The 26,967-nt window shown below is 36.2% G+C and overlaps 5 protein-coding genes across 6 annotated transcripts; 2 read left to right on the top strand and 3 right to left on the bottom strand.

Moving 5' to 3' along the window:
* Positions 1-101: 101 nt before the first annotated feature.
* Positions 102-1,982, top strand: LOC116294964 (large ribosomal subunit protein uL29). The gene is made up of 3 exons (XM_031702662.2): positions 102-157; positions 1,258-1,394; positions 1,719-1,982. Exons 1-3 carry the CDS (start codon positions 155-157, stop codon positions 1,948-1,950), a joined length of 372 nt encoding a protein of 123 aa, XP_031558522.1. The 5' UTR covers positions 102-154; the 3' UTR covers positions 1,951-1,982.
* A 613-nt stretch (positions 1,983-2,595) lies between these two features.
* On the bottom strand, positions 2,596-4,285 carry LOC116294966 (ubiquitin-related modifier 1). Its single transcript, XM_031702663.2, has 5 exons — positions 4,184-4,285; positions 4,049-4,119; positions 3,746-3,827; positions 3,197-3,245; positions 2,596-2,757 (listed from the first exon to the last, which is right to left on the bottom strand). Exons 1-5 carry the CDS (start codon positions 4,219-4,221, stop codon positions 2,689-2,691), a joined length of 309 nt encoding a protein of 102 aa, XP_031558523.1. The 5' UTR covers positions 4,222-4,285; the 3' UTR covers positions 2,596-2,688.
* Positions 4,286-4,836: 551 nt separating this feature from the next.
* Positions 4,837-6,950, bottom strand: LOC116294972 (large ribosomal subunit protein eL28). The gene is made up of 5 exons (XM_031702671.1): positions 6,924-6,950; positions 5,773-5,860; positions 5,405-5,464; positions 5,206-5,272; positions 4,837-5,094 (listed from the first exon to the last, which is right to left on the bottom strand). The coding sequence occupies exons 2-5, from the start codon at positions 5,851-5,853 to the stop codon at positions 4,886-4,888; spliced, it is 417 nt and encodes a 138-aa protein (XP_031558531.1). The 5' UTR covers positions 5,854-5,860; positions 6,924-6,950; the 3' UTR covers positions 4,837-4,885.
* A 63-nt stretch (positions 6,951-7,013) lies between these two features.
* Positions 7,014-11,929, top strand: LOC116294970 (protein odr-4 homolog). Its single transcript, XM_031702669.2, has 13 exons — positions 7,014-7,183; positions 7,287-7,350; positions 7,614-7,702; positions 7,787-7,992; positions 8,306-8,342; positions 8,424-8,561; positions 8,757-8,858; positions 8,954-9,007; positions 9,554-9,676; positions 10,148-10,238; positions 10,672-10,778; positions 11,113-11,191; positions 11,526-11,929. The coding sequence occupies exons 1-13, from the start codon at positions 7,088-7,090 to the stop codon at positions 11,720-11,722; spliced, it is 1,383 nt and encodes a 460-aa protein (XP_031558529.1). The 5' UTR covers positions 7,014-7,087; the 3' UTR covers positions 11,723-11,929.
* Positions 11,872-26,858, bottom strand: LOC116294968 (uncharacterized). Of its 2 annotated transcripts, none has more exons than XM_031702665.2 (14): positions 25,534-26,858; positions 23,315-23,357; positions 23,049-23,143; positions 22,436-22,505; positions 21,569-21,618; positions 18,538-18,614; positions 18,321-18,367; positions 17,814-18,022; positions 16,562-17,730; positions 14,338-14,491; positions 13,693-14,241; positions 13,238-13,423; positions 13,113-13,167; positions 11,872-12,647 (listed from the first exon to the last, which is right to left on the bottom strand). In XM_031702665.2, the coding sequence occupies exons 1-14, from the start codon at positions 26,238-26,240 to the stop codon at positions 12,519-12,521; spliced, it is 3,540 nt and encodes a 1,179-aa protein (XP_031558525.2). In that variant the 5' UTR covers positions 26,241-26,858; the 3' UTR covers positions 11,872-12,518. The 2 variants fall into 2 exon arrangements, with proteins under 2 accessions (XP_031558525.2, XP_031558526.2); XM_031702666.2 differs by having other exon boundaries at positions 11,872-12,644.
* Between the last annotated feature and the right edge of the window lie 109 nt (positions 26,859-26,967).

Here is a 26,967-nt window from a genome sequence, read left to right as displayed (position 1 = left end):
TTTGCCTTATGCATATTTAGATGACAAAATATGCGTATATTATGCGTACGACAAACCTATGAGCCTGCGATCTTCTTTCAAGCCTGACAGCGGCAATTACCCACAAGTCTGTTCGGGTCGAATTGTTCGGTCTCTCTATACACCAACATCCAAAATGGTGGGTATTAGTTCAATATAGTGTTGAAAATCCGTCTCAATCTTGGCCATCTTTGCTGCAATTATGTTTTCTCTGCTTTCATATGCACTATCAATAATTGTTTTTCGATATACGCAGTAAAATTTATACGTTTCATTACAACAGCATTCAAATAACCCACGTTTTAAAAAGACAGTCGTGTTGCGAACAGGGGATCCAGAATATAGCTACTTTTGAATTGAATTGCATTTGTTATTATTTGCCGATGACACTAGCCGTAAAATACTTGGTTTTCGTCAGCATATTCCTAAATTTTCTACTGTTAGTACATAGATGTTTATAACAAAACGAACTCGTTATCTGTCATTGCAGACATTATGCAAAAAAACTAAGCAAAACTCACGATCTGATCGTAAAAATGTAGTACTAAGTACTGATAAAATTAAATTCTTGATGCTGGTTTGTTTGCTGAATATATTGTATAAATGTGCGTACAGATGTACCTCATAAAATTATCAAAATGATTGTCAGCTAGTTGGAGCATGTTGCATTTTTATTGGTATAGGATACTATAGGATGTATCTTTTTTTCCACAAGGTGTTGATGATGGCTTGTAAAAGAATGCTACCATAATGAAAAAAATACTTATGCTGGCTTTACAGCTTTTATCTATACTGTAAATTCGAGAACTGTGTGGTTTATTTATAAGAACTTGAATTTATCTATGCTTATTTTCTTCCTGCCTTCTATAGTTAGATACATTCAAGTCGTTGTTTCCAAACGTGTAAATAATAGGTTAGGTTAGCTCATCCACTAGTATAGGTACCTTATTTTTATAGTTGTTGGGCCAGATTGGTAAAAGTTTTACTTTATCTGCAACCCAATAAAGTGTTATTATAGTTGTAGTCGTTAGAGTGCTTTTCGTAAACCCATGAAATACACACTAGCCTAATACAAATTAGTAGACCCTCATTCCATTGTGTTATTTTGTTGTCATTTCACTATTATACACTGATTAATGGTATCTGTTTCATGGGTTTTTGAAAATCACTCTAAAGCATAGTACTTTCATGATTTTTATATTATTTTGGTCTGAACACCATTGCTTCTTGATACACTAGGTGAAGGTTAAAGCTCATGAGTTGCGCAGCAAGAAGAAGGAAGAGCTTGTCAAGCAGCTTGATGAACTCAAGAATGAGCTTTCTCATCTTCGTGTGGCCAAGGTTACAGGAGGTGCTGCTACAAAGCTTTCAAAAATGTAAGCTTTAGTTTATGTATTTTAATTTAATCAAAATTTATTTGTGGCGTAAAAGACTGTTCATTTTTCATCAAGAAGGGGGGACAGTGTGATTCGTTTGGTATCTCCATATTTGTTTATTGTGAAAATGCTGTGCGACTTTTTTGTTTGCCCCCCTTTCTTGATCCCGATCCAGTAGAGGGGGGTCTAGCAGTGTTCTTAGTCACTCTAGTTACAAAAACTGGGAGGACCAGGACTGCGAGATATTTTATGGCTCTTTCAAGCTATATAGTATTTTTTAGCAGTCAGAAATTTAACTTAATGGGTTTAATTTTTTGCCGACAGAAAGCTCGTAAGAAAATCAATTGCAAGAGTGTTGACAGTCATTAGTCAGACACAGAGGGAAAACTTGAGAAAGTTTTACAGAAAGAAGAAGTACATCCCCCTTGACCTGAGAGCCAGGAAGACTAGAGCCATGCGCCGAGCACTGACTAAGAATGAAGCTGCTCGCAAGACTCTGAAGCAGCAAAAAAAGATCACACATTTCTCCCTGAGAAAATATGCTGTTAAGGAGTAAAGTAATGGTTGTAATAAATGTTCGGAAAATTTGACTGTCTGAATGTCTCTTTTATTATTTGCTAGTTCTGTAAAAGAATGGTTTTATTACAGTCATAGAATTTTAATTCTATTAAATCATTAAAATAAATGAAATGACAAGAAGTGATAAAGAGAAAGGAAGTTGGAAAAAATCTTATCATTTCATTTATTCATTATGATATACACCTAATTAAAAAAACGTCGGGTTAAAAAAAGGTAATATCATCAAAGCTAAGACCGAAGGGGAGCAAGGGAAGACAAACAATTATGCTAATTTCATGCGTATTGCAGTTTTCCCTTCATGTGCACATTTTATGTATCATGGCTTTGGCATGTTGTTAATCTAGGTCAACCGACTTTGCTTCTACAGTGCATTTTTACATGTCTATATGCAAATATAATGCGCATTTCAGAGTACCCAAAATCCTTTTTGGTCTTCGCTTCAATGATATGACCTCGAACCTGACTACGTTTTTTGATATTTACCTTGGAAAACTTTTTTGACTAAAAAGCAATTTGATTAAGTTTTTCCTTCAATAGACTGGTAATGAAAACACTATTCAAATATAAGATCCTCAGGCGGTCACTATGATGGAAGGATATTTTGTATATAAATAAGCACAACAAAATTTCTAAAAAATTTATTGTTATTTGACATTTCTTTCACATTAAGGATATTTAAATTTCTAAAGGAATACGATTATGTAATGATTTTTGATTATCCTCCATGGAGTGTAGATATAAATACTACAGTGTCTTTTTCTTGCAATTCATAATCCAGTTCACCCTTATAGAAACAAAATAAGAAAATGCATTTATAGGGTTAATATGTAGACTTGCCTCGGGTTTACAGGTGGAAGTAGCCTATGCAACTATCCTTAGCGCCTGTCCTGGAAATGTTGCATGACAGACACTAAGGACAGCTGTGTAGGAGGCTACTGTGGAATTATTTAGCTCGAGTTAAGCGAAAGTTTGTTGAGTGATGGATGGGGTTGCACTCCAGCAAAAAGATAAAGGGTAGTGGACTTTGAGATAGCTTAGGGGGATTGGAGTTTTCTGCAGAGGGTATGTTTTCCACCAAAAATGCCAACCAAACTAAGGAAACAATATCCAAGGAACTGCGAGGGTATAATTTAGGATTAATTATGGCTCTGGAATTTCCTGTTGGGGAGGGGATTATTCCCCTTTTGAATAATGGATATTTTCTGAACATAGACAGTACTTACAAGTAATTCCCAGTCAGCATCATTCACCAACACTAGTATTCCAGGCCTCCTAAAGAAGAATGCTAATCAATAACTTTTTACCTCAACAAAGATCCAATGAATTCTACTCTTAGGATGCTGAGTCCTTGAAGCCAAAAACAAGAATCAGAGTACTAAACCTGAACCACACTGGATGATCTATTGATTGCATGACTGCATTATTCCCCCGTGAGGTACTCCCCCACATTCGCTATACAGGTACGTGCCACCAAACAGGGTATGGTTTTCATCGACTCTACTCTGGAACAGGGTACATAAAATCACACTCGCTCTGGGACAGGGTATATGAAATCACGCTCTCTCCTCTGGAACAGGGTATCCATTTTCACAATACCAGAACAGGGTATGATTTTGAGCGATCTTGCTCTGGAACAGGGTATGAATTTCAGCGATTTTACTCTGAAACAGGGTCAGGGTTCAGTAGACTCAGTGGCACATCCCTACCCTAAACAGGCAAGAGTACCCCCCCGGGATTATTCCTGCATGATGATCACTGATATTAATACTCACACACTATCTCCCTGCATGAAGAGTTCTGGTCTTTCTTTTAATAAATTATCCCTAATCCATACTAAAAGATGTCTTATAGTCCCTGTAAAATACAAAATATACCATGAATGAATGATAGTCAAGTGCTGAAATGACCAAACGACACAGGAACTCCAAAGATAGACTTCAACATAAAATAAAATAAATGATTTATAATTAATGAACTGATGATAGCTCCAGATACATCAGCCACTCATTTTTATTATTTTTATTAACATATCTAAATAATGGTCCCATAAACAATATATTAGTTATTACACTTACATGATTTATCTGTTTTAGGCAAGCTTACGCCATGATTTTTGACTTTGTTGAATAAAAGTTCAGCTCCTCCACTAAATAAATATAATAGTTAGCTATTTATCGATGAAATAAAACCGAAAACAAGGATAAACTAACCTAAACTGAAGTTGGATATTGAGAAACCCATCCGCCATCTTGGATTAGCAAAACACAGGGAGCCCAAAGATTAGATTAAAAACTGTGTTCCACAGGAAACCCACCACTGGATAAAGAATTTGAAAATTTTATTAAATCTAATATATTATTTATTCAATTGTTGAGAAAAAAAACAACAAAAAACTAAATAAATAGATAAGAAGAAACTTAATGGAAAATAGGGTTTAGCAGTTGATAAGAAGCTTTAAAAGTCCTTCCACTGTATGTGAACTTTGAGACCATACAAGAGGGAGCTACTTTTCACATCCATTGAAAGGATCTAGGTCCCTGTATACACCACAGGGTTCCTTTGCACAAAAAACTTTAGGAGACTTCACTTCATAAGTTTTGTTTCATAGGTTGGACTTCTACTCTTAATCATACATATTAACTGTTTGACTTTTCTCGTTCAAACCTCAAGTCTTTAAACTGCTTTTGGTTAACTTAACTTTAGCTTAAGGTACCAAAAAAATGTTCCTCAAAGAACAAGGCTCTGATTGGATGAGAATCACTTGACATTTAAACCAGTTATGGCATTTATCACAAATCGCAATAACGGGTTTATTGCAAATGCTCTAAAGATAGGCAATGAGACATTAAAGGAAACAACAAAAAATTATTGATACTCTTTTATTGTCAAGATGTAACAATTAACAGTTTCATTTAACTGCGCTTTCTGCGAGATCGTTTCTTCTGTACCCCAGCAGTGGGTTTCTGGCTGCGTAGAATAAGGCTAGCACGTCGAAGGGCAGCATCTTGAAGATCTTGGCGGTAGTAGCCATTGCTGCATAGACTCTTGATTGCCTTGAGAGAGCGGCGTGAGTCTTTAGCTAGAGTAACCTTGTGGTACATCTTGCAAGGCTTGTTGGTAGCTGATATATATAAAACACACATTAATATCCCTGTCCTCTACATGTAGTCATCAACTGAAGTATTAATTGTTTATGCATAAAGCTGCTAATGATAATAATCAATAAATATACCTCCAGATGTCTTCTTGACAGTCAAGACAACCCCCTTTCCACTTGGTGCTTGCTCGACACCCATAACCTGAAGATGAAAGAAAAAAGTGTTAGAAATTCAAAGTGAGGCTTACCTCTTTAGATAGTTATTATTTCTTATACAGGATAGAAACTTGGGGAAAAAATTGGATTTCAAAAAGTTACTTTAAAAAGAACTTACCTTCTTGTTTACCAGACCATTGTACTTGTAACTGTTTATCCCGGTGACATTGTTGGGCTCCTAGACACGAAACCGAAATGAATACATCAAATAATAAACAATATTATTGAATCACAGGAATAAGTAAGGGAGTGGGGGAACTGGCAAGAAAGCTGATCAACAAACAAACATCTTGACTAAAGGACAGACTTCTCTAATATTTCTTGATGCTCTTACAGAAAGAAATAACAGTAAAGGGAACTTAACATGCTATGAATTATTTTCAAATTTCCAAGATTATGTTGTATAGACTATCGAAGTGCCTGTTTCGCACACAACCACCAATACCATGAATGCAATTAATAATTCCACTAAAGTGGTGTCAATACCTTGGTAAGAGTCTTGCCCTGGCTTTTGACCAAGAAGCAACTGTTGTTTCTGATAATAGCCCACTGCAAGTCTCCAGACATGATTAGTCTATACAAACAGCAAAAGGAAACATTAGAGAGCAAACAATTAATCCGTGAAACACTAATTACTAAATACTACAATATAGTGCTAATTAAACAATAGAAAACAATGGAATCTGAATGAAATTGTACTATTTAGTATTACTAAAGTTTCACAGATTTACTGTGGTCACTCTACTATAAAAATAGCAATAAATACATTGTTGAGTACCAATTTTATGAGCATTTTCATTAGAGATTTATAAAAAAAATTAACCCATATTTGGCTATGATGGGCTAAACAAAGGTTTTTATTCTTCTGGGAATCAATCCTGTTATATATGATAAAAAATGATTAATGATACCAGTTGAATCAAATAGTGCACATTGTTGCTACAAATGGTCATACACAAATACAATCAATTCATTATACCAACATCGTTATAGTAGCAACAGTGTATCAAGAGGTATGATGATGTGTATTGAATACTGTAACATTTGAATGGTTTTCTATTTTCTCTCATCAAGCAGATCTCATAAGTGTAATATATTTTAATATTAATTTATCATACACTTTGTGTGACTGTGAACAATAACAGTAAGGTGACGGCACAGATAGTTATCAATGTATGGCAGGGCACAGTATATAAGTTAATTTTACAGTCATACAAAGTCCCTTTTATACCTTACATAAATGAAATTTATCAGAAACCTTGTAAAACAAAGATTAGACTATTTTTACTTCAAAAACAATATTATTTGTTGATACCCAAAGGTTATTATATAGACTTTATGACAAAATACTTTAGAAGACTATAAGACATTGAAAATCTGGCGGTATTGACAATGATAGAGTAGGGATTCATACGGTAAAGAATCCTTCTAAGATCATCCATGTTGGATTTGTTACCGCTGAACTCGACAAAGTACTAGACATTTTAAGGTTAAAAACGACTCATTCATGACTTATTTTGCATGGAATTAAGAGAACAGTCTTTCTTTTATTGATTATAGTACGATTTGAATGAATTAGATGAGAAATAAAAGGTTTTCTGGGTAGATATTTGAAGGTATTACAGTTTTTCACCCACCTTGAAAGGCAACCACGAGAAAAGAGGACTAACATTACGCATGCGCTAACCATGCAGGGGGTCACCAGTACCCAGGACCCACGCATCGTATTCATCCAACATGGCGGACCAACACTTCTTATAAGAAACCCTTGCCTTTTTAATTTTTTTTCGAGCAAAAAATAATGGGTAAAACTGTTATAGCCGAAGAATCCGTCTCTGACTATGTCTCTTCTCTGTTTGGGACTCAAACATGGCGGACTGGGCTTATTCTTGGACAGGTGAGGATTTTTTTTGAATCATATGCTTTAATATGACGTGTAGAAAGGTCATGAATAATAGCATAATATTTGATTTTTTAATGCTTTTTACTTTAAAATACAGATGGGTACTCAGAAATACCACGTTGTACATCTAACTAGGACGCCTGAACAAACTAATAGTGAAGGTAAGTTAATCAAAATTTAATATCTATTTTCTTAAAATGAAGTGTTGTATCTTTATTCCGCCCATCCTAATTCCTTCATTCATTAACTTCTGATAAAGTATTTATGTATCTATTAATTTTTCATCTATCCATACACCTATTTTCCTTTCCATTCATTTATCCTTCAATTCACCGTCTTTCCATTGATTCTCCTATCCTTCCATTCATTTATTCATTCATTTATTCGATTCATCCAAAAATTATAATTTTTCCCCCTGATATAGGAAGCGAGGAAGATGCAGCACCATCCAAAGTCAAACCTTCATCACCAGACAAAATTGACGAATCATGGTTCATTGAACATGCACGACAGGTACATTTTGCAAACACAAGTAACTTATATTAGCAGGCTGTTCTGGACAAGGTTATAACATATTATCATGGTTACCATCTCCAGGTATCTCGTATGCTGGTTGGTGGTCTTGACATTATTGGTATATTCATTTTTGGACCACCAGACATGTTAAGTAAAGCACAAACCAAGGTTAGACAGCTGCTATATTCTTTGTACAAGGCAACATATCTCAGGTTTTCAGCGTTCTTTGATCCAGAAGACTTGGTACACACTAGAGTTATACTTCAGATATGCTCTAAAACTAAAAAGTATCCTCTTTGTGCATCAGCTGATTCATGTTTTCTTTTTTTATTATTGTTATTACTTCTTTTTTACCAATCTTATTCATACCTCATTTCTGTCCTACATCTCTCCTTTCTTCCCTTTCTCTTCTGTCTTCTTTGCCTCATTATTTTTTTCCCATCCATCCATCCATCCATCCATCCATTCCATTCTTCTTTACTTCTCCCTCCCTCCTACTTCCCTTCTATCCCTCTCTCTATCTCTACTTCTATTGCACTTAATTTCTTCATCCACTCTAACTGCCACACTTTCAAAGAAAAAACCTTAACTTATTGTAAGAGTTACATGCAGGACACTGGATATGTCTGATAACAAAGTAAGTATCTATCTGCCATTGCTATCACTTTTTGTGTCATATATACATGTTTTTGTTTTTGTTTTCATTCCTTCCCTCTAGTCCACAGCACAACCAGCTGAATACAAATACCAGTCATTTCTGAGCAGATGGAATACACTTGACACCAAGATATCTCTTGATTATAAATTTAATGTTCCAGTAAAGATGGAGAAAGCAGATCTGAATACCAAAATTATGGTATGTCTTATATTACTCCAATGTTGTCTTGATAAGAAAAGGACTAAAAAATCCATTGTTATGGGTAAATAGTGCCAAGGGATTCAGTTACTCTGTTGATATACTTTTTGCTTTTTGCTCACCGTCTTAGTATTGAAATATCTATTAGTTGTCATAAAAAAAAATTCTCACTTTTCTATTTCACTAAACTTGTAGGAAGGTCTTCAAAGCTACTTACAAGATATATCAAGCTCTGTATGTACAATAAATGGGCAGCTTCCACCTGATGATCAACTTCTAGTTCCCTCAGACAAACAGGTATATGCCCTATGGCTATATTTTCACAGATGGTAGATAACACTTACTTTCTTCATTATTGAATCAACTAGAATTTTTGTGTTATTTTTTTATAGACAAAATCAAGTCAGTTAGGATCATGTATGACTGTTGATGTTTATCTAAATAAGGTATCTACTATGTATAGTAGAATTGTACATGCCTGCTGTGCTTTGGAAATCAAGATACTGTAGCAATAGTGTACTTTCCTCTCAATTTTTGGGTCAAGTTCAATTCCTGGACTCAGCATCACATGTTAGCAGAGTTTGTTAGGTCTCTCTCTTGATTCAAGGGGTTTCCTTTGGTTTTCCTGCTTTCCTAACAGACAAATTACAATTCGATCTAGCTGTGCTCTAATTTAGATCAGTTCAGAGGTCATTCAGGTTACCAAAATTTTTTGAATGTTTTATGCCTTGCTACAGCCATAAATTCTGCTTGAAATCTTGCACTCACTACTTAATTATTTTTGAAGAGAACACCCATCTAAACTCTACTGGATAAATCCTTATCCAGTGCATAAATTTATTGGATAACAGCATTAACAGCATTATCCACCCTTCGTACAAACAGGCCCAAGAGTGAAGGACAATCTGCTAAATCCTGCAATTATATTGCTCGTTCTCATGAGAGTTGTAGTTTAGAGTTTAATTAATATTTGTATTATTACTCTTATAAAGCCGTTCCTTAAAGAGAGTAAGAAGCCAAAGGAGAGTAAGTCCTGTGGAGTCATACAAGTGGTTGGCAGTTTCCATTGTACTGCATGTTTGAACCAGAAGATCACTAACAGAGAAGCTATCCAGGTAGAAGATTGTCACACCTATATAAAAACTATAATAATCCAAGGAGTAAAAAAAACTTTACATCCAGAAAATATACAACCCCATGAAGAAGAGTTTATAAGTGCCCTCCCCCTCCTCCCCACCCCACAACAGAAATAGCAGCTGGTGAGATTCCCTACCCCAACCCAGAGATGTTGATGTATAAGAACCCCCCACTCCCCACCCCCCAAAAATTGTTGGATGTCATTATCTCAGAAACCTTTCCTAATTCACTTCCACAAATAAAGTTGCCAACCATTCTTTTCCCCTACCATGCCTGATATATGACTTTGCATTGTTTCCCACTCATTGAGAATTCCAATACCCCAACAAGGGGGGGTGGGGGTGCATGGATATGAACAGATATGTTCCACCCTGTTATCTTTCTCTTATCTTCTGTTTTTCAAAGAACAGAGACTAGAGACTATAACACGTTTTTCCTACTTCCTCCAGGCAATCAAATATGACATCATAAGAAGTGTAATTTCTCGTTGTGAAGTGTTGTGTGATGATATTGTAGATGCTCAAGAGGACAACTCTCCAGGTAAGTCATCAGAGGGTTTGGGTTAAGAGTGGGGTAGGGTATGGAGAACTACAAGAGATGAACTATATTAACTTTCCATGAAGGTCTACTTTAAAATATTCCTAAGGATTTTATCTCATTTCGAAGTCATTCCATGAACAGGAAGATGACATGGTAGTATTTGCACAAGTAGTATTCCATGGCTATCTATCAAATGACTTATCAAGAGCATTGGGATTGAGTATCACTTTCTTGCATTGCAATTTGATGGTGTGCATTTTCTCACACTTTGATTAGATGACATATTCTCATGATTTGATTGGATGGCATTTTCTCATATTATAATTGGATATTTTTTCCATTCTGATTGGTTGAAAATTGAAGACAATTAATAATTACGTTGTAATGCGCTACTTTCCATTTATGCGAAATTTGTTGTGATTCAACCCTCTAGAGTCATCAATAGAAAACATCTGGACATGTCCCAGAAGAGTGTTTGTACCGCTTGGCAAAACCCCTGTACGGTTTTGTGATTACGTCTTTCAAGATGAAACAATGCAGGCAAGTACAATGCTACCAATATGATCCACTAGTTTAGAAATTAGCTTATCGCTTGGTGGCATACCCTGCTATGGCACTGTCTCTCTTACTGCAGTGTAGTTAACACCTGGGGTCACAGGCTCGATTCCCGACCGAGCCACGTGACTTGAGTTTGTTTGATATGTTGTTGTCTCCCTTACAAAAAGGGTTTTTCTCAAGGTTCTTTGGTTAATTTTTCTCCCTCCTTAAAAATCAATATGTGAGACGAGTACCTGGTTGGGTACTTCGTATCTCTTGGGAGTGATGGTTGTATCATAATACTTGTTTCTAACTAAGAGTATATTTGGTTGTTCAGGATTCTTTAGATCGTATCTCAGAACTACTTGACATGAACCCTAGGGAAGATGAGGTGCAGTCCCTAGAGACGATGACAAGTACGTAAGGTTTTGTATTCAAAGAGTATATCTATTACTGTTTTGAAAAGCAAAAGATTCTAGGTACGACCTTTAAAGTGCCAGAAACAAGTGCGCAGCCAAAGCCCAACCTGTACAGCTTGACTTCGACGGTTTCCCTCGTGTTTAGCGTTCCCCCGCAATTCGAGGCTTGTCTCGCACTTTGCTCTCATATTCCAGAGTTTGCGCACACTTTAATATGAGTTACCGCGTGCGACTTGGCGTATTACTTCAACGGTTGCAAAATCCCTCTCCAGTCCACCTTCCTCTGCACGACAAACCAACCCAGTTGACTTGCTTTATTTTCAATTTTTAGCCAATCAAAATCTAGAGGAAATCAAAGAACATCTACAGTCTCGGCAAGAGATGGAGCGCGACTCAAGCGAAGAACAATCTGATTCCTCTACTAAAACATCCAGTGTGAGTGCACGTATTTTGGGTGTTGTTTTGGGGCTGGCTACAGCTGTTATTGCAACTGGGGTAGCATTTATCTGGGGGGAACAGGCTAGTTGAAAAATAATTAAATATATTCATGTAGATCAAAGTAGAAAAACGCAATTGAACTTCTCATGTGGGTGATGCTACCATAGCTCTATCTGGTTCATACGGTGTTTTCTGGGCAAGCAGGTAGTTCTTTGTTGTACAACCACAAGAATAAAGAATATAGGTCATCTTAAAATTTATTTGAATATTTTTCAATATTAAACACACGTTACAGAATGCTAACTGTCATGTTAATATGATATCATAAAAATGCTCTTGCGTATGTATGGTACTCGTACAAAAATATGATTGTATCTCGTAGCTTTAGCTTTGTTAACTCAAAAAAGACATAAAATATGTATAAGTAAATAATAAAATTTAAAATATAATGATATAATATACTTAATATATTAAAATAATAACTTGGAGATGAAATGATAATGAATGAAGACTACATTGAGTTTCTTGAACGTATAAAACACAGATATCAATTCACACTGATTCATAAAGACTAATAGAATAGATGAAAGTATTCCAAAGGTATTGATAACAATTTGAACATTAAAAGCCTAATAATTTATTTCAGATCTTGCCTTCTTTGGGCAAAAGTTTAAAACAAACAAGATAAAATGCACGTTCTTGGATAATGTTTTTAAGAAACTTGGTTGTGCATGCTTATCATGACAAGTGCGCATGCGTTTCCATTCTCTTCCCCAAACCCTGCGTTTCTCGAGAGTGTCCATGTTTCAAACTTGCAGGACGTAATGCGCATGCTTAGTTTTCGACCAAGCACATCCTACTGCGCATGGTTATTTGGCAGTCTTCGTCATCTTTGTCCTGATCGTATTAGATCACTAGCGACTGAGTTCAGCATCTTTTTAGATATCCTTTGCACACGTCTAGCGGCTCTGTTAGCTTCATCGAGAGACAGGTGAAGACGACGACTGTCGAGCTGCTGAAAAAGGAAAATGAATGATGATCACCATACGAATCTGTGCTGATCATAGTCAACATGATATGTGGCTTGACTTGTGTTAAAGCGAGGTGTTTAGAGTCAAGTATGAACACGAGGGAAGCGCGGGTGTTGTGCGTTGCTAATGTAACACCTCTCGCTATTGGGTTTGATTGTGAGTAGAGTCGAGTACAGTCTCCTCTGCTTTGAGGTTTTTTCCTCCCTCCGCCATAACCAAATCCTAAATTCCAATTCCGTGCTTTTATCATGAACCTCTGGCTTAAGAGATTGAGCAACCACTCCCTGCATGTCTGACGTAAAACAATCACTCCTTGGTCACATTTAATCAGTATTGCGCAAAGGACGATAAACATATCCCAGGGATCAAGTCTACTGGATAGTAAGAGCATCATGAATGCCTCCAAAGAGCACATGGCTATACAGCAGGAAATGAAAGTGCGTACTAACCTCGTCTTCATAATAGGATTCTCTACCTCGCCTTCGGGAGTAACTGGAGCTGCGCCTTTAAAACGATTAAGGAATACATAAATAACTGATTGTAGAATTTCAAGTGACAATTACTTTAACCTTACCTTTTTGGTCGATAGTAGTTGTCTTCGTCACTGCTGACGTAGTCCTCGTCGTCGTCTTCATTAACACGGCGATCACGTGATGATCGACTGTCTGGTAGGTGGTGGATATGGTGAATGGGTAATCCCGGGGATACTCCCCCAGGGTATGTATTGGTATGGTAGTGGTATGCCGGAGAACCGACAACGCTGAAACAATGACATAAGAATATTAGTTATCTAGCGATGATGATGGCGATGATGATGATGATGATGGCGATGATGATGATGGTGGTGGTGGTAGTGACTGTGATGATGATGTTGGTAGTGATGATGATGATAATAAATGATGATGACATGATGGTGATGATGACCTCGGATGATGGTGATGACTGATGGCAGTGATAATGATAAATGATGGTGGTGATGGTGATGATGAGAGTGTCAGTGATGATGGTGATGATCATACAAGGACCTACCCGTTGTAATAAGGTGTAGAAGTAGCTTGAGGTGTAGCAGGATATCGTGAATGCTGAGCAGCTCGATCCTCAACAGTATGCGTTCCTGCCTCGTGAAGTCCTCTAGATGTACCGGGTCGTTCACCGGTTCCCCGGTGCCCGGAGAATCCCGGGTAGTAATAGCTACCATGATGATGATCTCCACATCCTCCACAGAAGGGACACAAGAACCGTACAGTCCCGTTTGCTTCACTACCCTTACTCTTCAAGCCCTTTACTTCCATAGCGAGCTCATCTAGACGGCTCTTCAAATCATCGCCGACTTCTCTCTGCGGCGAGTCACGTGGCTGTTCGAAACTATTCGACAGATCTTCGTACTTTTTCCGGAGACCGTCGTACATACTCATCATTTGTTGTTCGGCGTTCTTACGAGCGATTTCTCGTTCTAAGTCGTCTTGTTTCCTTCGCAAGTCGTCGTACATGTGCGCTTGTAATGTTCGCGCGTTGGCCTCGTCTCGAAGTTGAGTGCGCAACCTCTGGAGTTCCTCACGCAACTTATCAAGAGGATCCCTGAGAGGATAAGAATAATGAAGGGTAAGTAAACTAGTCTGTGTTATACACCTCTAAACGGTCTTTTCTTCTAGTCTAGTCCCTTTGAAAACAAACCTTTCATATTTACGAGCTCCATCGCTATAAGCACTACTGCTGTCATCATCTCGCCTCGAACGCCTCCCTGACCGCACAGACTCGCGGTCCATACTGGGGTAACTACGAATGCTTTGTTTATCCATTGCTCGAGTGTCGTGATCAGATCGAGGACCTGGGGAACAGAAAGTAAAATGATGATAAGTCTTACAATAGGAAAACGTTTTGTGCTGAAACGTGCCATATGGTGATTGGATGAGATGTTTTTTGATTAACCTGGTCTAACGTGCTAGAACCTGCTAGAATAACTGCTGAAATAGAACTGAAATACAACTAAAGGCATAAAAATCTACCAGACAGACATTTGCTTACATGGCTGAACTATGCGCAATCTCTAATAAAGTCTTTAATCTTAAAATAAGTTGAAAACAAGCAGCGTGACAAACCAAGTTTAAATTTGTAAATTATAGAGCTTAACACAACACGAAATTAATAAACTGTTCAGAAAACGTTCCCTGTAAAGGAAACAGAACTACAATGTAGATTATCAACAAAAAGAGAAAAAAAACTAAAAAGCTCGCATCAATCAAAGTGTTTCCTAAAAAAACTTACTGTCTAGATCGTGATACATTCTTCAAGAGAAGCATATTTCTCCAACTAATTCTTTTGATCGTATGTTCACGTTAGAATATCGTACATACTACATTATTAAACAGACTAGATATTAGAAGCAAGTAAATATACCATATATAAATTTGATTGGATGTCTGTGGAGAATGATGATAATGAATGAAAAACCTCTGGTTCAATTGAATCGCAAGTTGTGAGATCATGTAACGAAGTCTTTTATTGAACTGTTAAAGGATCATAAATTAATCATACGATAGTGACCTAGCTACACCGCAGAATTCTCGCTTCGAAAAGAAAAGAAATCTAAATTCAATGCTAAAAAATAGAAATAAAAGTAACAAAAATATGTTTAAAAAGTTGTTTCAAACTTTCTTCTAGATTCTATACTTAGTGGCGTTTAGTATTATTATTGACATTATTGATAGTATTGACATATCAATTATCATGTTTAAATTCGTTGTGGTAGAGTTCAAGCCAAAATTACCTCGAATGAATTCATTGACAAAGAACATTCCAGATTTCTAAACTCCCCAAACTAGAAAAACAGGTTTAAACAGTACAATAAGAGAGTGAACACAGGGAAGATACTAGAATCTTTAACTACACTTACAAGGAGTGCATATTATTTTTCTCAGTACCTAAATACAGGAACCAATGTTTCCCCAAACCAGTTTCCAAGAAAGGCGAAGTCCCTGTAGTTCGATGAGCAAAAATACAAGGAAAAAATATTCAAAATATTTTTGAAATATCGAATGGTACGAATATTTAAAGGAACAATAAAAAGCATTCATTTCAAGTTACCGTAGTACTTCAGAAATGTCTGTAAAAGCATGAAGAGACTCACTTCCGCCAAATCACACCAACTCTGGTCAAAAATGTAAACTTCCTTGTTTCATTAGGAAAAAACTTGCTACAGACTCTATCTTCAAATATAAAAACTATCCAAAATATATATTCGAGTTGTTAAAAACGCTGAAAATCTTTCCAGAATGTTTATGATTGGAGACAGGAGAGAGAGGGATCAAGCTTGCTAGCTACCCCGGCTGAGAATACTAAACAATTATCGTTTGTACACCTGCTCCAGTATCAATAATTCTAACGATGGAAGAATAGCAAAACAATACAAAACAATGACATTATTCTGATTGTAGACATTTCGATAATATCCATAACAATTTCCTCAAAGACGGACGGAAAAGAAGACCGCGATAAAGTTATTGGATGGGAAAATAAAACAGGTTGAGTGTTGTTATAGACCGGCACGAAATCTTTGCCATATTTATTGGAGACTCGACTTTTTTTAACTGAAATATTATGTTGAAAGCCTATAGAACTTTGCGCAAATCATATAAGAGGTAGTTATATATAGAATTTCTTCTTACTCGAAAGAACCAACCACAGCGCGTTTAATAAGAGAGGTAGTCACATATGGAAATTTTGTCTGCACAAAAGAACCAATGAGAGCGCGTTTAATAAGAGAGGTAGTCACATATGGAAATTTTGTCTGCACAAAAGAACCAATGAGAGCGCGTTTAATAAGAGAGGTAGTCACATATGGAAATTTTGTCTGCACAAAAGAACCAATGAGAGCGCGCTATATATTTCATTTTCTTACCGATCCTAAGTGTCGGACGATCAACTTCTGCCGCGCTTTTCCTCAACGAATCAGGTCGCAGGGTTCTCGTACTTCGTCGCAGGTCTGACTCGTCAAAGAGGTTTGGAGATGACGATGGTCTTCGTAGACTTTCGTCAGGTCTTCGCATTCTCTCGTTATCCGAACGAGTGGCGGGAAATGTCGGGGTATGACGATGTCCTCTTCTCTCGCGTTGATTGGCTGACGATCTAAGGGAGGTCTTCGACGGACTGGTTTCTAGTCCCCTATCTTCGTCTGATTCTGAGAGAGACTTGAGATAAGGTCGTCGTTTTTTGTGATCTCTAGATTTCGATGCACTTCTGACAGGGATTTGTGTGGAGGGTAAATTAAACCTTTCTTCTTCAGATTCACTTAATGTCTGCTCTCTGAGGGATGGATGTCGTATTTTATTCTGATCATGCGCAGTTGAATGCCTTACTTCGGGTGAATGCGTCAACCTTGATCCTCGACTTTCTTCGGAACCAAAGAAACCACTATCAAAACCTCTCTCTGTGTCTGCTGTAGGTGGCCTGGTCTTGTCTCGACCTCGTCTTGTATCCTTGGGTCTTGTACCAGGATGGAATAGCGGAGTAGATACACGACTATCAGCACTAGACATACTCGTTCGCTGGTGTCCAGGCTTGCGCTGCACTGTCTTCTTGCTGTCTAGTACACGAGGACTGGACTCTAAGGACTCAAAAGGTACGTCATAGGGTCCACGTGGCGGGATTTCGTCTGCTACACTAGATCTCGTCCGGTACGTATACTGTTCAGGGGTGTCGTGCTCCGTACGTAAAATATCTATCCGGGTACTATCCCCTCTTGGTTTCACACTACGGGACTCGGGGTCTACGGGATCTTTAGAGAACCGGGGATCAGTAGCTCCCGCACGTGATACCTTGCCTCTTGATTGGCTGATCCGACTGTCATCGTGCTGCAGGTGAGGATGGTTTCTAGTCTGCTCGGTCAGTATACTTGAGGAAGCCTGAGGCATGGTTCTTTCGATGTCTGGCGGTGATACTGGACTGATGTATTCTGGGTATGACGTCAATGGGTGTGTCACGTGATTATCCATGGTGCTTGTGCGACTGCGCTGACTTGTCTTTCTTGACCGATGAGGACTGGAATCGACTGAGGTGTCAGAGTGTGGTCTGGAAAGGAGAACGAGCAATCCAATAAATTAGAATTTTATATGCGGATCTTTCGGAGCGGTTTTAATAACAGACCTACTTACCTCTGTCTATCGGGAGAGAAACCCATACTTTGCCCATCAAAAGATGTTCTATCCCTCCCCCTGAGGGGATGTTGTGCTCCTCCAGCGCTATTAGACAAATAGTGGGATGCAAGACCCTCTGAGTTGGCATCTCCGACAGAAACACTCATCGTCTCTGATGCGTAGTAACCTGACTCTTGTAGATCGATTCCTCCATGGCTGACATTATGCTGTAGATGATCAAACACATTATCCAGTCAATATATGAATCCTTCACAACTATTCGTCTTTTACCCCTCGGGTATGACAGATGTCACGTGACTATAAAATGACACGGTCATGGTACGGGATTAACGACATCCTTTAAACCAATCTCACTGTACGTAATCATTGATTATCCAATCAAATTGCTCGAACACAGCACCGTCACGGTCACGGCTTGTCGGTACCATAAGTGTTTCACACGATGAAATTGTTTTATCCTATTACCGTGACCAAACCTCACGACTATGACGAGAATTGCGTTACCTCCTTGTCACGACTATCATCCTCATCCGAGTTATCGGTCAATGGACCTGCCAATCAAAATAAGCGATAATCAAGTTTAACAGGTTATCATACATTACATTTATGGATACGAAACACCCACCATACATCTTTCAAGAATGCGCGTGCATTTTGAGACAGTGAGGCTGTTAAAATTGCCGTATTTAAAGCATTACAGGCGTAGTATTGCTATGGTTACCTAGCGTAAAGTCGTCTTCTCTGTGACCATCTTGTATATGGCTTCTTTGCTCTGAATCTGGTGAACCATCAACGCTCCTAAAAATAGTGAATAATTTAAATGAGTATAAATATAAGCATGGCTAGTAAATGGATATGAATATAATGGATGATAATCAAAACAACGAGAAAAAGGTATTAGAGCCCATTCATTCATTAATTCATGAAAAAGATGGCAGCCAATAAACGAAGACTTGAGTTATTGAAGGAATAAAATAAAAGCATATTTGCTGAACTGAATAAGATTTCCTGCATCTAAATGCAAATAAACGTCTTTCGTGATAACAAGTACAAAGCGACCAAGTCAAGCGAAGCACATCTTAAACTACTACACGAAAACGATCAACTATCATCCCCTATTTATACCCTGCAATAAACTAGTTAATAAAACAACAAATACAACACACTTAATATCAAGAAAACAGCTAGTTGTGTGTAGTCAATATTTTTTAGGAATGAATTAAGGTTATTGACCTAGTCAAATTCAAGAACTTATTCGTATGATATAAAATTACTGACCCGAAAAAAAAAACTTACCGATACAAAGACTTAAAAATAAATGTTTTCTTTAATGTCTCCATTTTGGGAAAATACTATTATTTACGAAATTTCAAATCATAATTTTTAGGGACGTGTATAAAGAATATGAATGATTAAATACATAAAAGAAAATACGCGATATATAGCTCTAAGGGAAAATATTGAAGTGACATAATATACCATGGTAGACCAAATGTCAGCAAAGATGGATTCGTAGCTGAAAAGATTTCGATGATTTCAGAGTCGCAGCTATCCTCATAGTCTTGTTTGTACATGTTAGATCAATGGCGAAAAGACTGCCTTCTTCGAAGTCTCGTAATCTCGTAGTAAAATATGGTAAATTTTTTGAGCATTCATTTCTGAAATTTCTCCATCACCAACAGACGTTCACCTGCCATTATTTCGATCCTGTGTGTAAATTTAACTGCAATCTCAAGCAAGAATCCATGCTGGACAAGTGTTTACTCTCGATAAATATATGAATTATGGTGATATTGAATTTGGACGCCAGGGTGGGGACAGTCAAGGTTGAATAGCACAGGAAATGGGAATTGAAACTATTGAGTCAGAGATCAAAAACGCCATTCATAAGGAATAGGAAAACACCATTCTTGCTTTTGAATATAATAGAAGATTTTTAGTCTTGAATTCATAATAAAGGATGTAAAACGATTGTTCTGCAAAAATATTATGAAAATGTGGGGCAAAGATAAAGAATTATCTAAATATTCAATGTGAAAAAAATGAAAAAATAAGTAAATTCTAAATGGTAAGTACGAGCTCAGTAAAAGAGCATTAAAAAAACGAGAATAATATAGCGACACAGAAAAGATATGATAACAAGTTTATGGTAAAAAGTCATTAAGATTTTCATAATTAATTTTAAAATATGCAATAAAATGCAATTGGACCAAATAAAACTGTCGCTAGGTACTAACTTGAAAGACATTAATCAAATAAAAAACTGAATAATTTTGAGTACGTTTGACCAAACAGTTTAACTTAACTTCGTCTTAACTCAGTTATCATGTTATAGCTTTTCTTCTAAAAAAGATGTAAAAACAGTTATATGAAATAAGAAATTAATTCTAGCTAACCTTAAGTGAAAAGGATGAGGATTTTATCCATTTTGTTAAGGTAAGACAATCTGTTAGTAGACATATTGCGTTTCGATGTGTCATGGAATTGTTTACTTTGTATTTTGAAACCTTAGCAATGGCAGCAAGAAACGTTAATCGTTAACTGTACGAAGGCAACACAAGCCAGGAGTTTAAAAAGGACCAATTGAATTATCTTTTTATACAAATTGCTTTCCCGAATTTTTAGAAAATTAACAATTGTTTAGCTATATTACAGGAAAACAAGCCAATTCTTAGTGAAACACCTTCTTTCTTTTCTTTCTTTACAAATGAAGAAGAAGGCCGTTGCTATAGCGAGTTGGAACGATCTCGATCTTTACTTTCGAGCATGATTCAGTCGCTTAAAAAAACACACACAGTTTGTGATGCTTTAGTTAGGAGCTAAAGGCAACATGCAAAATAACTATACCGATGGTCAATTAGTCCGAAGAATGAAGGTTCTAGGAAGAAGGAAAGGAAACAAAATGACGGAAGAAAGATGAGAGCAATATCGTCATTTGTGAAAAATTAAGAGACGTTAAGCAAGCAAAATAATAATGTTCACTTTGCTTCTACTGCGGCTCTGATGTCTAACACATATTTAATCCATGATTTTTTAAACACAACTTCGCGTACTTTAGAGTCGTAGGGATACTAGATTTCCGAGCAAGTCTGTTGAAGTATTTCTCATCGAAGCTTTATAGTAATATTGCTATGATCCCAGAATTCGGATATCACATTTTTGTAAGCATCATGAAGCATATGCTTGGTAAAAGGTAAAAGAAAGGCATCAAATACAACGCTAGTCAGGATCGGGGTATTTTTGATAGGGTCTCGATAGGTTAGCCGATAATGAGAAAGGAATGAAATTCAAACGAAGTGGAAGAATTTGAAACTAAAATTGAATGAATGAGAAGTATTATAGAATGACGAGAAAAATGGAAGGAGCGAATTTGTGCTAAATAATGAAAAAGAAATGGGAAATTAAGTCTGATACTGTATTATAAACGAGGTTGTGCGTTTTATGACCAATAACATATTATAAATCGCTATCACCATCATTTTTAACACCAATATCTTCATCATCGACACCACAACCATCATCATCATTATCACCATCATCATCATCATCACCACCATCATCATCATCACCACCATTATTTTTATCATCGACACCACAACCATCATCATCATTATCACCATCATCATCATCATCACCATCATCGTCATCATCCTCACCACCACCACCATTGTCATGACCTTCTTCATCATCATTTACATCAACATGAGTGATTTTAGTTGAAGGGGAGGGGTGGATAAAAAGCTCATCCTTACCTCGAAACAGCCTGATCATTCCATGCAGATTCCTTGACGCTTCTTAATCTCTGCACCAAGAGAAAAAAGGGTTACTATCATAACACAGAATTATAATGATTGTCAATTATGTTCAAGCTTGCTGAATCAAATAATTTGTTAGTTTTACTCAGAGTTTTACTTTATGAAAGTTTGACATTGTAAAAGATATTCTTTGTCTTGCTTTCTTTCCAAAGTACTTCCCCACAGCTTATTTTGCAACAAGAAATTTTTAATTTTTCTATAATTGTTTCTGATCATTAATTGGTTTTGGCTCAAAATATATATTAATATGTTGTGTATGATCAAAAATAGTATACCCCTGGCTCTACATGTCCATATGATCAAATATGGCAATACTTTATTTATGCAGTGCCTTAGTTTGCTATCCAGGAATTCACCTACTTTTAATGTTTCCTGTCTTACACCTATTTTTACTTTTTATTCATAAATTTTGAGAAATTTATAACAAGTTGAAATTTTGCTTAACTTTTTACTTTTTCTTTGTGGATTATAAGCAGATTGTAACACCCAAGATAGAAACTAGGATAACCTTAGCAGCCCCTCATCTGAGTAACATCCTTATAAATATTTTTCTTAAGTGATATACACCTACTTGCAAGAACGTTGACATACAAATATAGAACATTAGTGATTTAAAAAACAAAAGAAGATCACTGAAGCTGAACATTTTCTTTTGTCTTTTAATGTATTCCTTTCTCACTAAATTACTAATGTTCTAATATCGTATGACAACGGTTTTGCAAGTAGGTGTAAATGATGATATTAAAAACATCTCTCAACTACTAGTGAAAACTAACTTAGAGTATCTAAAAGTTACATTCTTACATTCAAGAGAGCAGCAAGCTCTGGATCTGTATTTTGTCTTCTAACTGACTGTTCTTGCATACTGACGGCCCTGTAATGAACAAATTAGGGATGGACCATTAGATAATTGAGAGGGGGGAGGTGGGGAATTTATGTTGCACAATTTTCATTTTTTGTAACATTTTGTAACATTTCTTTTTTGAAATGAGATATGTTTTTTATAGGTGAAGTGCTTGCTTGATTTTTTTGGAGGGGATAAGGCACACCCCCCCCCCCCCCCCCGCCAGTTATCTAATGTTCCATCCACTTAGTATAGGAAACCGTACGATCTCGAGAACAATTCAGAATTTATAGATACTCGTGATGTTTCGAAAGTTTTTAAAATTAAACAAGCCTTTTATGCGGCAAGTCTCTATAAATTTAGAATCGTATGATAACATTGTGCAATTTTTTGTTAATATGCTCAACAAAATTGAGGAAGTTAATTGGCACTCTACAAGGTACAATTTGGGATTTAATTGTACTTCTATTGACCATTCAGAATGGAGTAATTTTGTTGAATGTATTATAAGTCTAGTTATAATCAGATAACCACAAAATTAGACAATGATGGTGTTATTATTTTTATTTTTACCTGTGCCTGCCATTATCATTGTTCCTTGGGATGTGGTTCAAATTTTCTTCAATCTGTTCATTTATTTCATCCAGTCTTAACCCCAGTCTGTAGAGCTGTACAAGAAAAAAGAAAATGATGAACTAGAAAACTAAAAAAAATAACAAACACGTAGTTCTAGTTTACTGATTCAATGATTTGGCACAATGTTTGGAAACAAGAAAAGGAAATTGGAAAAAAAATCATTGAAAAAGAAACAAAATGTTTTTATTTAAAAACTATATTACCTGTCCTTCCAAACTATCTTCTTGAAGAAAATCACCTTCAAAACTAAAAACAAAAATATTTTAAGTAGCTTATTTTGGATAGTTAAAAAAATCCATACCTCTTCCAAAGAGTGGAATTGGAGATTGCAGAGGCGTGGGAAAGTTGAGTAAAACACTGGGTCAAGATGACATTGCAGTGCATTTGGTACTGTTTTAGGAGACTTTTCCACAATGCACTATAGTGCAAACTTGACCCAGCTTTCATTCAAACTCACAATGGCTAATAAAGCTTCAGAAATAAAACTAGTATATAGATATAACTAATATAGCTACATATTTTTACCTCTCTAACAGAGGGGATCAGAGGTCTGAATTTCTAAGGGCACATAAGAGGGATTCAATGAAGAATTTTTAGCATTTTCATTTTAGATGAAACATTTTTGAAGTTGTTGGGAAGGCTAACATGAAACCTCATCCCCTACCCACCCCCTCCCCCCCCAAATGGGACAGAGAAGAGTTTTCTAGTATTTTCTGGAACTACATATATAACTTTGTTTTACAAGAAATCAGACAAGGGTGTGAACATTAAATGAACAATTAATGATGCAAGTGGTTAACCAATAAGCCATGTGCTAAAGTCAATATGACAGACAGATGGTACTAGTCTAATATATAAATAACAGTCTAGGAAGTAAAAAGGATACTTAAACACTGAGTAAAAAAATTTGTAAAAATACTGATGTTTCGGAAGTTAGTTTATCATCAGGGTCAAAAAAACTTAATAATAGTCAGCAATCTTACTGATAGCCTATGATTTAACTGGATGCCCATGACTTAATATCTACAACAACAAGGTGTGAGTTTTATTAAAGTCTAACCAAGCATGGAATATATAATACACCTTCTGATGGTAATACATGCACAAACTTGTCTGAATATACCACATGTAATGATACATAAATGCAGCACATGCTAACTAGACTAGAGTGGCTCTCACAAGTGATTAAACACTTTATTTATTGTTACAAGTGATGCTATATTTGTGTCGAATTCCCTATGGAAACGTTAGTCATGCATCACATCAAGTGTGAAATACTACCATACAACAAAAAAATACATGTATATAAAGGTTATCATTTATGAAGCAAAAGGTTAAAGATATTTGATATAGAAATTCATAATTATAACTACTATTTTTATGGGGATGCTGTTATTGGCTTTGATGTTGTAAAGAGTACTAAATATTTCAAGGAAAGATCAGAATGATTACAAAAATACTTGTCTATTAAATCCCAGACAAATCATTTTAATAGTATCTGTGCTAAACTAGACAAAACATTTTTTATTTTATAAGAAAGATTGGCTCATGTATTCATCAGAAAAGAATAAAGGAAAATGAAAAATACATGAAATTTTCTTTTTTTCAATTTTCTTTTTTTTTCTGTACTAAACAAGACAAAACATTTTTTTATCTTATAAGAAAGATTGGCTCAAATATTCATCAGAAAAGAATAAAGGAAAAATGAAAAAACATGAAATTTTCTTTTGTTCTTTTTTTCTATAATAAACACTTTATATCATTAAAAAAGTAATTCTCTCCTAATTCACTCTTTTTATAATAACTAATTGTGGAAAAATGTACAATTACTTGGGAAAATAATTATCTATATAATTACAAGAGACATCAGAGAGGAAGCTTATATATCATTGTTTATGATATCTTGGCACACAAAGAGAATGAGATGGAGTGACCAAAATAAAACAGAACGAGTTTAATTTAATTACCCAGGAGAAAGATTATCAATGATATCATCCAAGTGTATGTTGAAAATCTAAGAGCAAATTTTCAACAAGATTTCTAAAACAGACGAGTAAAATAGAAGAAAAGATGGTTTGCATTTCTTATTTTTTCTTATTTCTTTTTTTTCGAGCAAACGACAGGTTATAAAAGATTCATAGCATGCAAAACAAAAACAACAAAAATAAATTGCTAATAAAATGAACTTTCTAATATAAAAGTTATGAATATTTGCTCAATGGAATAACTTTAGCTGGCCAGGATATAAGGATAAACATCCGCTAAGAAATTTCTCTTTCACGTCAAATGAGATATAAACATACGCTCTCTCCAACACAACAAAAGACTTGATCTTTTCTATTTGTATTCCTGATTAGATAAATACAACGAAACCTTCTGTGTTTATAGCAATATTTACCAGCTGAAAATCAGGTGAAGTTACCTTTCATTTAGTGGAGTATCTGTGCCTTGTCGTTCTAGTTGCTTGGCTTGTATCATCTCAACTTTCATCTCACTATGTTGCTTTATCAATTGATTACAAATATCCTTCAACTCTTTCAACTCATTTTCCCCCCATTCTCCATCTGTGACATGACCCTGAAGATCTTCAACGTTTTCTTGTAAAGTTGGAAGCTTAAACATCAAAGCAGTTCTTATTCCATCAGCTCTTATTTTTGGTGTTAATAAAGACGACTCTAATGTTTCAGAATCAGGTGTTTTATTAAGAAAATCTGATCGGTTGCCGTTCGTTCCATGCGTTCCAACGTGTTGCGATTGTTGTTTCACAGAAGGTTCACTCAAGGTTGCTTTACCAGCCCTTGGGAAGCTAAAAGCTTGAGGCTGCTTCCCTCGGGTCACATTAACTACAGTACTTTGTTGAGGAGGAGGTAGATCGCTATAAAGATTCAATTTAGCACCAATTCTAAGCTGATCAATAGTGTTTTCAGCTTGTGCGTATTTTGTTAACAACTCATCGTAGTCAGACTGCAATCTTCGACATGTCTCTAGAGCTTCTCTTGGATGCATTCCTCCTCTGATTGATAATTCACTGATGTCTCTACTAGATATATCTGACAATGTATCATCCATATTCCTTGATTCTGTCCTAGATCGTGAAATACTGTTCGGTTGATATTCAAATTCTGCCATGCTTCTTGTAAGTAGGAATACTATAAACAACGACCACGGAATGTCCTTAAAAAAACAACCCCATTTCCCTCCATATTACTTCCTGTATCTGACCATTAACTTGCCAACACTCCTTTGACAGGAATTCAAAAGCTGATCGCAAAAAAACGAGCGTTTTTTCAAACACTTTCACTTCGTGTTTCTGTGTCTTCAAACAAAGAACATGAATTCTTGTCTGCCATGGAAACGAGGCCACGCTCTGCTGGGCAGCGGAACTAAGATAGAACGACACTTTTGATTGGACGAGACTGATCAACTCGAGTCTCCTTATATATTATAGAAACTATAGTGTAATCATTATCATTGCATCGTCATCATTTTTGCCATGAGCTAAATTCAAGTACTGCCAAAGTAATGAAAAAGAAAACAACCTTGCCTTTATTTTTAAAATGACAATAAGCTAAAATTATAATAACATTCATTAGGGATTATTGTGAAGCCATGTCAGGGTGATTGACTGCAAAATGTCACCAATCATTATTTGCGAGAAGAAAAAAATAAAGATACAAAAAAAACAAAACAAAAAAGGAAACTTTTTTAAGAAGGGGGTTGAGGTTAAATACAGGGAGGCGTGAGGTATGGATTCCCTTTATTCTGAAAAGCCTTATAGAGGACGAATAAAGTATGTATGTATGTATTGTCAAGGGGGGAGGGGGGGGGAGGGGCTGCACATCATCATATCTGGCCC

Source organism: Actinia tenebrosa, unplaced genomic scaffold, assembly GCF_029948245.1.
Source record: "Actinia tenebrosa isolate PJP-AT-01 unplaced genomic scaffold, QUT_ActTen_1.0 PGA_scaffold1__47_contigs__length_23844297, whole genome shotgun sequence".
Taxonomy (NCBI): Eukaryota; Metazoa; Cnidaria; class Anthozoa; order Actiniaria; family Actiniidae; genus Actinia; species Actinia tenebrosa.
Note: the sequence above shows the minus strand (reverse complement) of the source record. Positions and strands in the feature narration are given on the sequence as shown.

Excerpts from the sequence above, each read along its gene's own strand:
- LOC116294972 (XM_031702671.1), bottom strand. The coding sequence starts at position 5,853 with ATGTCTGGAGACTTGCAGTGGGCTATTATCAGAAACAACAGTTGCTTC. Across the intron at positions 5,273-5,404 it reads ATGGTCTGGTAAACAAGAAG|GTTATGGGTGTCGAGCAAGC; the intron begins GTAAGTTCTTTT and ends TTTCATCTTCAG. Across the intron at positions 5,095-5,205 it reads TGTCAAGAAGACATCTGGAG|CTACCAACAAGCCTTGCAAG; the intron begins GTATATTTATTG and ends TATATATATCAG.
- LOC116294968 (XM_031702665.2), bottom strand. The coding sequence starts at position 26,240 with ATGGCAGAATTTGAATATCAACCGAACAGTATTTCACGATCTAGGACA. Across the intron at positions 18,615-21,568 it reads AATGATCAGGCTGTTTCGAG|GAGCGTTGATGGTTCACCAG; the intron begins GTAAGGATGAGC and ends CACTATTTTTAG. Across the intron at positions 12,648-13,112 it reads AATCCTATTATGAAGACGAG|CAGCTCGACAGTCGTCGTCT; the intron begins GTTAGTACGCAC and ends TTCCTTTTTCAG.
- LOC116294970 (XM_031702669.2), top strand. The coding sequence starts at position 7,088 with ATGGGTAAAACTGTTATAGCCGAAGAATCCGTCTCTGACTATGTCTCT. Across the intron at positions 8,562-8,756 it reads ATCTGAATACCAAAATTATG|GAAGGTCTTCAAAGCTACTT; the intron begins GTATGTCTTATA and ends CTAAACTTGTAG. Across the intron at positions 9,008-9,553 it reads TTGATGTTTATCTAAATAAG|CCGTTCCTTAAAGAGAGTAA; the intron begins GTATCTACTATG and ends ACTCTTATAAAG.
- LOC116294964 (XM_031702662.2), top strand. Across the intron at positions 1,395-1,718 it reads GCTACAAAGCTTTCAAAAAT|AAAGCTCGTAAGAAAATCAA; the intron begins GTAAGCTTTAGT and ends TTTTGCCGACAG.
- LOC116294966 (XM_031702663.2), bottom strand. The coding sequence starts at position 4,221 with ATGGCGGATGGGTTTCTCAATATCCAACTTCAGTTTAG. Across the intron at positions 4,120-4,183 it reads AATATCCAACTTCAGTTTAG|TGGAGGAGCTGAACTTTTAT; the intron begins GTTAGTTTATCC and ends ATATTTATTTAG. Across the intron at positions 2,758-3,196 it reads ATGCTGACTGGGAATTACTT|GGTGAACTGGATTATGAATT; the intron begins GTAAGTACTGTC and ends TGTTTCTATAAG.